General features: G+C 39.9%; 2 protein-coding genes and 1 long non-coding RNA gene across 7 annotated transcripts; 2 read left to right on the plus strand and 1 right to left on the minus strand.

The window, feature by feature from the left end:
• Nucleotides 1-1,583: 1,583 nt before the first annotated feature.
• Nucleotides 1,584-2,691, plus strand: LOC122000253. Its single transcript, XM_042554720.1, has 2 exons — nucleotides 1,584-2,103; nucleotides 2,176-2,691. Exons 1-2 carry the CDS (start codon nucleotides 1,844-1,846, stop codon nucleotides 2,342-2,344), a joined length of 429 nt encoding a protein of 142 aa, XP_042410654.1. The 5' UTR covers nucleotides 1,584-1,843; the 3' UTR covers nucleotides 2,345-2,691.
• A 2,869-nt stretch (nucleotides 2,692-5,560) lies between these two features.
• On the minus strand, nucleotides 5,561-7,874 carry LOC122001757. 5 transcript variants are annotated; one of them, XR_006117472.1, is made up of 4 exons: nucleotides 7,609-7,874; nucleotides 7,456-7,519; nucleotides 6,768-7,365; nucleotides 5,561-6,690 (listed from the first exon to the last, which is right to left on the minus strand). It is a non-coding gene; the product is annotated as an uncharacterized LOC122001757 (long non-coding RNA). The 5 variants fall into 5 exon arrangements; XR_006117470.1 differs by having other exon boundaries at nucleotides 6,768-6,959; nucleotides 7,058-7,519; XR_006117471.1 differs by having other exon boundaries at nucleotides 5,561-5,823; nucleotides 6,138-6,690; nucleotides 6,768-7,519.
• A 2,588-nt stretch (nucleotides 7,875-10,462) lies between these two features.
• On the plus strand, nucleotides 10,463-11,200 carry LOC121999519. Its single transcript, XM_042554190.1, has one exon. The coding sequence runs from the start codon at nucleotides 10,463-10,465 to the stop codon at nucleotides 11,198-11,200; it is 738 nt and encodes a 245-aa protein (XP_042410124.1).
• Nucleotides 11,201-12,208: the final 1,008 nt, after the last annotated feature.

A 12,208-nucleotide genomic window follows, 5' to 3' on the forward strand; every position in this document is an offset into this window, starting at 1 on the left:
ATCTGGAGACCAACCTTAAACATGCACTTTGGAAAGATTCTGTTACGAGCGTACTTCCTCAATAATTCTTGTTCTAAATGAATATTATCACCAATGACAGATTGTTAGGATTCTCTGCTCATGTTATTGACTGGATATATCTCGGTCGGCCCATAAGGTCAGTCATCTCTATTACGCTGCTCAATTATGTTCTGTATAATCTTCTCAGTTATGTATTATGCTACATATATCTCGGTCGGCCTATACGGTCGGTCGCCTTTATATTCGTCCTTGCATTAAGCTGCTCAATTACGTTTTGCCTAATATCAGGAACTCGTTCGAAAAATAATACAAGGTACTGGGCGTGCTAGAAGTCCATTAAGGGAGCCACAAGACAAACTGTTCATGCTGAAGTCCACTTGGGAATCCATATGAAGCTGAGTACCTTAAGCCCGGTCGATCCTTATTTTGGCCAGGCATGTATGGAGATATTTATGAGGTTAAGTGCCTTAGTACGACTGGCCTTTATTCGGCCAGGTATGTATGGAGAGATTTGTGAGAATTGAGAAGACCCACCATTATCCTAACCAAACCCACGACTAGTCAATTGCGAGGTGAGTCAGACCTTACGACCGGCCCATAAGGTCAACCCTCTTTAAATCCGATCGGGCACGTTGTATTTTCAGTTCAAGAGTGAAGCACTAAACCCCTTATATTCGACCGGCGTAAGTGTCGGTTAACATTCTCCCATCCATCTCACAACTAGGTCGGGGCTAGATCTTAAAAGTCTTAGCGTGGAGCACACCAACAAGCCAGGTGGGAGAATGCTTTCTTCCCCTAACCTTGACTATCATATCATCTTGACTTTGACTACCACGTCATTTTCTGAATCTGCCCTTACAACCTGTATCAAAGCTGATGGAAGTTGACATGGAAGACCTTTGCCACCTCAGCTCCACTTGGAGTTTGATTAGCATCGGTGTGAACATCCCAACCTGGAGCTTGCTGATGTGGAGGCAAAACTTGAGCAGATCAGCAGCCACCTCAGAATCTGCTGTTATTTCCGGTGCATTTGTTGCCATCTCAGAGTGTCCCACAGCCTCCTTTGCCTTGTCAGCAGCCTCATTAACCAACTCAGCAGCCTCCTTTGCCGTGTCTACAAGTGAAGCCAAGTCAACACCGTTAACTTTTCTGGACGCATCCCATTCTCGAATCTCGGAAGCAATTTCTGCACGACTGCACCCTCTCGCACGTTTACAACATCATGAGGACCAGTGCAAGGATGTGATTGGCTTTGGGTCTTGTTCACAGCAGGTCTTTGTCCCCTCTTTTCCATTTGTCCCGTCTTTGCCATTGCGCAATAGATATTACAGGAATTTTTTTTTTTTAGAGAAAATTATGATTTTGATCATGTAACTTGTGTTTTTTTTTTAATTTTAGTCCTGTTAAGGATGAATTTACTTTTTTAATCCTATAATTTATAATACTTTTTAATTTTAATCCTTTTCTTTAAAATTAAAAATTTTGATCGGTAAATATTGAGTTGGCGGTCATTAATTGCCTACCTAGAAAAAACACTAAAAAATGCCACTTCTCCCACATTTCATGTGGAAAAAAATATATAAAAAATGCCAAACCTAAACCTACGCCGATCCTCCATTCTCCCTTCTCCTCCTCTCAATCGCCCTTCTCTTTGATATCGCCTTCCCATCGACCCCTACAGGCTCCAGCGCCAGGGTCGCTGGAGCAGGAGGAGGAGAAGGTGGAGGGGGAGAGAAGGACTTCGGCGGCGACGCCTGAGGATGAGAAGGCCAAGGGCAATGATAAGGAAGAGGAGGAAGAAGAAGAAGAAGACGAGAAAAATATGGAGTCGCCTCTGCCTTCGGAGGAAGAGGAGTCCGAGGTCAACGGCGGGGAAGGGGACACGGAAGGCTACGGGGAAAAAATAGTGGAAGCTTCGGTGGAAGTTAAGGCCAAGGGCGGCAACGGGAAGAAGGCGAAGAAACAAGGGGCAAGCAGGCAAAGAAGGAACTACTGTCACCTCCAGAGGAGATCGAGCTGCGCGTGTCCATGCACTACAACGGCTGCGCTAGGAAGATCAGATGGTCTTGAAGAGCTACGAAGGTACAACGATTCTACAATGAGCTTCGACCTTCAACATCTCCTCTGCAAACGATCGATGTTCCATGGCAACAGGGGTGGTGGAGGTGGCGAGAGACTAGAGAGCCCAGAAGGTGGTGGTGAAAGGGAAGAAGGTCGTGGCCAATCCTTTGAAGGTGGTGGAGCATCTCGAGAGGGAAACCGACAAGAAAGTGCAGCTACTGACTCCTCTACGACCTCCACAGCCAGGGAAGAAGAAACCTAAAGCAAAAGATCAGCTGGAAAAGAAGAAGAAGAAGAAGAAAGAGGAGGAAGGAAGAAGAAGACAAGAAAGAAGAGGTTCCTCAGCAAAATCCTCAATCCGCTCATCTCTTTTTTTCTCTTCGATCTCTTCTTCTCCTTTTCTCTAAACTTTTTGCTACTTTTTTGCCGCCAAAGATTGTTGTAACTTCATTCCAGCTTCAAATGCACTGGCCAACCTGCACTCGGAAGATCGCGAAGAAGATCTTAAAGATGCAAGGTTTCCTTCTGTCTCCTTCCTCTGGTCCATAGTTTCGTAAACGGACACAAACGTTATGAAAAGCTTGTGTGTGCCACGTAGGTAATTAATGACCGCCAACTCAACATTTACCGGTCAAAATTTTCAATTTTAAAGAAAAGGATTAAAATTAAAAAATATTATAAATTACAGGACTAAAAAAATAAATTAATCCTCAACAGGACTAAAATTAGAAAAAACACAAGTTAGAGACCAACATCATAATTTTCTCTTCTTGTTTTTTTTTTTAAAATACCACTCGTTATACGTTGTCTATATATGACTAAAAAATTATTTATTAAAATCACTCACTGTTATTAAAAATTTGTTCAATAATAACTAATAAAAACTGTTGTCATTTTTTACAATGATAATAATTTTACAATGCTTAAAACATGTTATCATTTTCTACCCAGACAATATTTTTACAAATATAAGAAACATAGTCTTTTTAAAAAAAAAGGGAAATATTTTTTAATAGATAAAAAAATATTGTCATTTTTTAAATATAATTATTTTTAGTAAAAGATAAAAATTATTATTTTTCTATTAACAAAATCGTTATCTATTATATTTACATTTCGAAATACTTAATTAGATCCTTATAAATGACACCAATTAAAATACCATGAAAGTATAACTGATCAATCTTCATACTATTAAACTAGAAATATATTATATAATTCAAACAGAAAATATGTAGACATAATCCATAAACTTTAAATCCATATTAAATTTATATAAAAGTAAAAACCCTACATTAGTTCCAACATAGTTTACTTTTGGATTGAATATTTTTGGTAATATTATATCTTCTCAGAAACATATGAGTACCTTTATTGGCAAAATAAAAAATCTCACTTTCAGTTTCTTTTCACATGATTATTAGATTCTTCATGAAATCATGCATTGAATAATATACCTAAAATGTAAATTTTAACCTACACTTTTGTACTTGATCCTATCTGAAATTTGAAGAGATAGCCCGCTGGTAACGATGGCCGAATGGTTGACCGGAGCAAAACTTTTCCCTTCTTGGAGAAACCTCCTTGCGATCCTGTGCACACGTCGACAATCTAATAGAGAGTTAGTGACCAAAAACTAGGAAAGAGGATCCCTGATAAGGCCCTCTGACTCTCAAGTTAGTACGGTCCTAGATGAAGGAATTGAAAAGAAAGTAGTTGCTTGAGAATAGGGTTCAGATGATGTGAAATTGCATACTTACCCATGGAGAGGAGCCTCCCTTTATATACCACCTATCATAACTTCCGTAATCATGAGGTGACATTGTACGTCGAAATTTATTAGTTTGTTGTGTAATGAGTATACAAGGAATCTTTTATTTATCCACAAATGTACCTTTTTATCATTTATGGCTTAGGTCTTTGATGAAGCCATTATAAGGATATGTTGTCATAAATGGTCATCCAATGGAAAACAGGATAACCTGTGAAGGACTTCCTAAAGGAATATTTCCCAACAATCCTGGCAGGTTGTTAAAATGTTATCTGTTGCTTCTCTGCTGAATATATCTCGGTCGGCTAACAAAACCGGCTGCCTTTATACTTGCTCTTGTATTAAGTTGCTTTATCATGCATTGAATGTTGTCATAATTCCGATCAGAAATCTGTATGACACATTGATTATGCTAGAAATCCGTTTAAGCAGCCCTTCGATAAAACTATGTGCACTAAAGATTCATTTGGAAGTAAATATGCAACTAAGTCTCTTAACTCCGACCTATTTTATGACTGGTTGTACTTGAAGGACTTTACGAAGTTAATTGCCTCAAACCCGGTCGACATTTCAGGCCAGGCATATATGGAAATATCATGAGGCTATAAGTCTTGAGCTCGACTGACCTGTCATTTGGCCAGGCACACAGGGAGAGATTTTTACAATAAAGTGACTCAAGACCAGCTGGTCTTTCATCTGGCCAAGCGCATATAGATTTATGAGGCTAAATGCTTTAGGTATGGTCGGTCTTTCATCCGGCTAAGCACATGTAGATTTATGAAGCTAAGTGCATTAGATCTGGCCAGTCTTTTATCCGGCTGAGTATGTAGATTTATGAAGTTAAGTGCATTAGGTTTGACCGGTCTTTCATCCGACTGAGTGCATGTGGATTTATGAAGCTAAGTGCATTAGGTTCGACCGATCTTTCCTCCGATCGGGCACATATAGATTTATGAAGCTAAGTGCATTAGGTCCGGCCAGTCTTTCATCCGATCGGGCGCATGTAGATTTATGAAGCTAAGTGCATTAGATCCGGCCAGTCTTTCATCCAGCCGAACACATGTAGATTTATGAAGCTAGGTGCATAAGTCCGACCGGTCTTTCATCCGGTCGGGCACATGTAGATTTATGAAGCTAAGTGCATTAGGCCTAATCGGTATTTCATCCGACAGAGCATAGACTGCTTGGGCTAGATCCAAAAACCCTGATACTAAGTGGGCCATGAAACTAAATAAGAAATACACTCCTATCTTAGTTTCATCCGATAGAGCATAGACTGCTTGGGCTAGATCCAAAAACCCTGATACTAAGTGGGCCATGAAACTAAATAAGAAATACACTCTAATCTTATTTTGACTATCATGTTATTTTGATTTTAATTACCACGTATCTTGACCTCGACCATCAAATCACTTACTAAAACCGTTTATTATAAACCGTATCACCTGCAACTGCAGGCTCCAAAACTAGTCAACAATGAAAAATAGGAAAACAATGGCAAAGGTATTCAAGATAGAATTTCTCTTGATGAAGCGGTGAACAATTGAAAGCATAGACAATTAACATGCTAATCAAGCACTACAAGTCAATATCAGTTCAGAGTTCAGAGTTCAGAAAGTCAATATTATTCTTTATAATTATTTTCTCTGGTCTCAGCATTTGGTACTCATCATTAAACTACCAATTGAATAATAATGCAAATCCTCATCATCAAAAATTAATTTTGCTAGCACTTCATGCATAAAGTTAAGTGTAGCCACTTGAGAAGTTGAACAGGTCATTAACAAGGTCAGAAACACTGAAAGGGGAATAGTTAAGGCAAATCAACGTAAACTTGTGTAGGAACGAGGTGAAAGAAAATTGATCCATCCTAAGCTCTACCTTATGGTACAACATTTATACCTCCAACTTAACTCTTTAACAACTGATAGTGCAACATTTATGATACCAATAACTGGCCCCAATGGTACCTGTACATGTTTGAAATAATAAGATGCTTGCAGCAATGTACAAATGCATAATCTGTTTATGACACTACTGAAAAAGGATCTCTAAACTTATAACCGTACATGAAAGAAAAATTGAAAGATGAAACAATTGTCACCATAGGTGAAACATAGTAATCATATGAGATGGAATTTGGAAACCATGTATACACAGACCGATAGAAAGCCAAGATAAAACTTAGCTAGTAGTAGCAGCAGCCGCCAGGAAAACTGAATTTGAATAAAGATATTGTATAATGAATGCCATGTCTATGGAATTTAGCTAAAAAAAGAATTACCAATTAAATGAGCTACTGACTTCAGCCACTTTGATGTGATTACAGCAAGTAATATATGCAAAGAGGACTAAATGCACTGCAACATTTAGCAATTTAGAATAACCCAAACCAGTCTGAGGAGAAGGAAGTACTTTCCTCAAAACTGAATCAAGCCTTGAGCTTCAACACCAATAAGTCGAGACTCATCCATTGGGCAAACAGAAGAAAGCCTCAAACAAAATGTGACAGGGATATGAATGTGTCAGTACAAGCTTCAAGAATGACCAATAACTATCCGGCGAGTTCCAAGCTAAATTACCACCACTGAATCACCATCACAAGATTATCAATCATTTTGATGAACAAACAGAAATTGGCAGGGGCCATTTTTGTAAGCTAAAGGCATGATCACGTGAATTGATGGATAATCAATCATTTTGTAAGCTGAATAAAATTCACAGGTGGCTTAGGAACTTTCAACAAGGCATATATCATAGAAGGTACAAGTACAAGTGCTTCTTTATTGATGCATCATGGTTCTATGATGTGGCATTTACCGTTTGATCTGAAAAGTCTGAAGGAAAAAAATTATAAAACTTGAACAAAATGGAAAAATATGGAACAGTAAACTATTCTTCAAGAAAATTTCACCTCATCTACAAGTTTCATATCTGAGTTGGCAAGATCGAACTTCTATTTATCCTCACACTCATGCTGCTATATATACATATCCACAAATATTTTGCATCGACTAATTAGGAGCCACCATTGACAACCTGACTCTTGGCAGTTCAAAACAAGTTACATGAAATGCAAAAGGTTGCCGCCTCAAAAGATATAACGCTGCATTGTAACAAAATTCGATAAAAAGCATAGCGACAAAGTGAGCAATTCTTAATATGATTTTCAATTTTAAAAACATAACAGTACAAGTTACATACCCATTGGAAAGTACCTTCCTGAGTTCCATTAAGAATGGTCGCCCAATCTAGTTGGAACTTAAGCGAGCTCTTGTGTTGTAGTTCTCTAACCTATGTGAATGACCCAAAACCAATTGGTGGAACAAATGATCCAAGATGAGTATTTCAAGAAGACAGTCTAAAAGTGCACAAGTAAATAAAGTCTAATAATGATCAAATGATATATCTTTTGCTTATTAGCATTGGTATCCTTAATGAACTTGCAGCTATCGCTTGCAAAATGTGTTGACTAGGAGAAAGGATAGAACACACTCTATGCTGCCACCCACCTGTTCTAGAAAAGAGTGAAACCAATTCTAGAGAAATGAAGAAAGCAAAGTCTATTTCAAACAAAATTAATGAAGAAAGGACAGTTTTACCAAACAAGTTGAGGACCAATCTCTGAGATGGCCTTCTGCCACCCAGCTGCCCAAACCTTGGGACCTTCCACAACAATTGCAAATGGCGTCAGCATCAAAGGAATCAAGAAGGAAGAATCAGCAAAGATGAAATACCCAATTTGTTTTGCTTACCGGAGTTAAGGATTTTCAAAAGCCCAAGTCAATCTTGGGCGGCTAGGTAACCCTAGCAGGCTAGAAGATGAGCATTATGAGGGAGTCGGCAGCGAGGGAGAGCGTGGAGGTGAGCCAAGGGTAGGGGAAGGCGTTGAGAACCTTCTTGTTGCAGATGTTGAACACCATGTTTAGCGCCCACCACATAGCGAAGTAAAATCTGATATTTACCTTATGTGCCGCAGCCAGTCGGCTCTTCTCCTCGCCGTCGATCGGCCATCAAAGCCCTAACGAGAATTGATAGGATTTTTAATGAATCTATTTAAATAAATCATTTAACTTTATTTCCTTTTTTAAAGATAAATTTTAGATTTTTTTTTTCCTTTTCTAAAATAAGTTTTAGGTAGGTTAGATCTTTTCTTTTGAAAATGTATTTTATTTTATTTTATTTAAACTTTTTCTTTTGAAAGAGTAGTTTATGTGCCTATTTAAAGAGACGTTAAGTAATTTTGGAAAACAAATAATTTTTTTTTAGTTAATCAATTTCACTTGATTATTAGAGGTTGGTCCTCTCGAAGTGATCACCCTATCCCGCTTTTCATTTTCTTTCCTTCGATTTTTTCATACGATAGACCCTGAGTTCCTATCAACTTGGTATCAGAGCTAAGTTCACTTCATCATCACCCTATAATATCAAACATTAACTTCTTCAACACCTCAAGCCGCATCCACCAACAAGTGTATGGTCTTAACCCGACTTCAATAGAAGAAAATTCACTCTGACATGATGATCGGAGGATCTCAATTTAACGTAAAATGGGCTCTGGAATTTGAAGCTAAGCACGAGACAAGAATGAATAAACTCATAAAAAAACTATGGCATCATTGGTCACAATAGTACAAGAATTGAAGGTGAAGCATCCAAGGTGGCAAAGTCATTTGAACAAGTGGACCAACCGGATTTTGATGACTTGGAGGGAATGGACCATGTGGCTGATGATGTGGCTTCTCCACAGCTTGGAGAGGATCCACCCCAGCCCCCACATGCCCAAGGAGCTCCTCCTCCACCACCACCACCGGTGGAGGAGATGGGAACCTTGTCGGAGGTGCAAGAACACCAAGATCCGGCGCCAAACAACTTGTCGGGCCAAGGGAATGATGAGGTGAACAAGGACGCGACTAATCAGCCACCAAAGAAGCAAGATTGGGCTGGACTCTTCAAGAATAATCGCAAAACTAAGCTCGCTATGAATCTAGATCAGTACGAAGCAAAAGGAGAAAGAATAGCCATCCGGTTTGAAGACATAGACAACGTGGAGGATGCAATGGGGTTTTGTTTGGTTGGATGCTTCATGGGTCGTCATCCGGGCAAAGATGGAGTTCGATATATTGGTTCCCAATGGAAGACACCTCACAAATTCTTCCTACACAAGAGTGGATGGGTAGTGTTCAAATTTGATAAAGAAGAGGATCGCCAAAATGTTCTTCAAGGAGGTCCTTACTTTGCCTATGGTATTCCGATGTTCTTGAAGATTATGCCCAAGTGTTTTCTATTTGATGAAGATGGACGCTTTGTGCCGGCATGGATTCAAATTCATGGCCTTCCACCGGATTGTTGGAGCCAATTTGTGCTAAGCAAAATTGGATCGGAAGTTGGCAAACCGTTGTATACGGATAATTTAACTAGGACAAGGGAACGGTCGGAGTATGCAAGACTTATGGTAGAGATTCCGGCTATTGGCGAGTGTGTTCATGAGGTCCCTATCACACTACCTACTGGAGTTCAAGTGGATTTGAAGATCATATATGAAATGGTGCCGGATTTTTGTCAAACATGCAATAGATTGGGTCATCTAGAGAGAAATTGCCGGGGAAAAGGCACACTGGTTGGGCAGCAACCAAACCGCCCCCAAACTGATCCAAACATGCAAAGATATGGTAGACCAAGATATAAATCAGCTAGGGATCGTGGGAGAGCAAGATCGAGATATAATAACCCTACAAGGCAACAATGGCGACCTATGCAACAAGGACCGAATGTTGAAGTACCGGTTGAACAACAAGAGCTTGCAATTGTCGTTGCGAACCCTATACCGATGGATATTATTCCTCCTAATTGTGTGGCTGATCAAGGAGAGGGTCATATGCCTCAACAACAGCCCCCTAGAGAGGCGGAAGCAAATGAAGAGGTGCCGAGAGAAACTGTGCAAGTGCAGTCATCAAATGGGGTTCAACGGTCGATAACTTCAAGTGAAGGGAGCTCATCCTCCGCCTCTACTTCTTCCTCCATGGCATCACATGAAGATAGGGCAGCAAGTGAGACAATTCATACAGTATCGAAGGCATCTACATCTTCCTCATTGCCTACTACTACATCATCTACGAGTGGAGATACGGCTAGTAGTACACCGGCCCCTACGATTGGCACAAGACAACGGGTGCGAGCAGCCCGAAATGGTCATAAATGAAGGTTGCCTCTTGGAACATTAGAGGCTTTCACAAGCCTCTAAAGCATGGAGGGGTGCAACATCTCCTTCAGCAAAAAGACATTCAAGTTATGGCGTTAATCGAAACGAAACTCAAAGAAAAGGCACTAAGTCCTATATTACAAAGGAGGTTCTCAGGTATGGGGCATGCACATAACTTTAATTTTTCTAATATTGGTCGCATACTTCTTCTTTAGGACTTGCATAAGGTTGATATGAATATTGTTATGACCACGAATCAATATATACATTGACATATTCGATGTCGCATCTCTAGCAGGAGCTTCTTTGTAACTTTTGTTTATGGACTTCATTCAATTGTCACAAGAAGACCTCTATGGGAGTCACTTACAGAGTTGGGGGATATTATTACTGATCCTTGGATGGTCATGGGAGATTTCAACTCATTTCTATCTATTGATGAAAAGAAAGGTGGTTCTCCGGTCACAAATCATGAGATGAGAGACATGCAGATTTTTGCACAAGCTTGTGGATTGGTGGATCTTCGTTCCATTAGATGTCGCTTTACATGGTCTAATGGTAACGTTTCTTGCAAGCTAGATACAGCTTTGGTTAATTCCTTTTGGTTGATGGCAGATTATGATGCATATGCGGAGTTTACGGCACCGGGATGTCTCTCGGACCACTCATGTACTATTGTGCACACTTTGGCCAAAGACCGGCCCCCGGATAAAGATTTTAAATTTATCAACATGTGGACACTACACGAAGACTTTGAGAAGATTGTGAAGGACTCTTGGGCAGTCCCTATGCAAGGTAAAGCTCAATATATCCTCAAGGCAAAGATGTTCCGCTTGAAAAGGTGCTTAAGGGAGCTACACAAGAACAAAATTGGGCACATTTCGGAAAAGGCAAAGAAAGCAAAAGAAGAATTAGAGGAGGTCCAAAGAAGCAGTTTAGATGGTGGCCCAACTCCTATGGGGTATACTCACATAAGGAAGAAAGCAAATCTCTTAGCCGAAGCGGAAAGGCAATTCTACCAACAAAGGGCCAAGAATGTATACTTGAAGAGTGCGGATAAATGCACAAAGTTTTTCCATGATATGGTGAAGAGGAACAATAAGAGGAATGCAATCATCACACTCAAGAAAAGGAATGGGGACTAAATCACAACTATTGGTGAAGTTGCGGAGGAATTTGTTGATTACTTTCATGGCTTACTTGGCAAAAAAGAGGCAAATATTTTTTTGGACAGCAATGAGATCACCGGAAGGAAGCTCACTTTGGGGCAAACTGAGAACCTAAGCAAGCCGGTCATGCTAGAAGAGATAAAAGCCGCTTTGCATGACATTGGGTGTGGGAAAGCCCCGGGTCCGGATGGCTACGGTTCGAAATTCTTTACCTCATCTTGGGATATTATTGGTAATGATTTTATTGCAGCTGTGCAGGAATTTTTTCAGAGTGGCAAACTACTAAAGCAATGAAACCACTCTTTGATATCTCTCGTGCCAAAAGGGGATCATGCGATGGGGGTAGCGGACTATAGACCAATTTCATGTTGCAATGTCTTTTATAAAGTTATCTCAAAGATACTTGCTGCCCGGTTATCGAAAGTTATGGATTTCTTATTGGATCCGGCTCAAGTAGCGTTTATAAAGGGGCGCTCCATAGGTGACAACATATACTTGACCCAAGAATTGCTTCGGAAATATGCAAGGAAGAGAATTTCTCCTAGATGCATGATTAAAGTTGACTTGAAAAAAGCCTTTGACATGGTGGATTGGGATTTTCTTATGTCGGCACTCGTTGGTTTTGATTTTCCCCAACGATATTGCAATTGGATTAAGGAATGTGTCACAACGGTCTCTTATTCAATCTCTCTTAATGGTGGGGTTTATGGCTTCTTCAGTGGGCAAAGAGGACTTAGACAAGGGGATCCCCTCTCTCCCCTATTGTTTGGATTATGTATTGAGGTATTATCAAGAAAACTCAAAGCTACCTCTAGTTTGTCATCTTTTCATTTCCATCCAATGTGCAAGGAGGTGGGCATTACTCACCTAGTTTATGCGGATGATCTTATGCTATTTTGTCGAACGGATACTTCTTCTACACAACACTTAGCAGATTGCTTGGATTTCTTTGGGAAAGCTTCGGGACTAAAGGCAAATCCACAA

The sequence above is a fragment of the Zingiber officinale genome, chromosome 7A (genome assembly GCF_018446385.1).
Source record: "Zingiber officinale cultivar Zhangliang chromosome 7A, Zo_v1.1, whole genome shotgun sequence".
Lineage (NCBI taxonomy): Eukaryota > Viridiplantae > Streptophyta > Magnoliopsida > Zingiberales > Zingiberaceae > Zingiber > Zingiber officinale.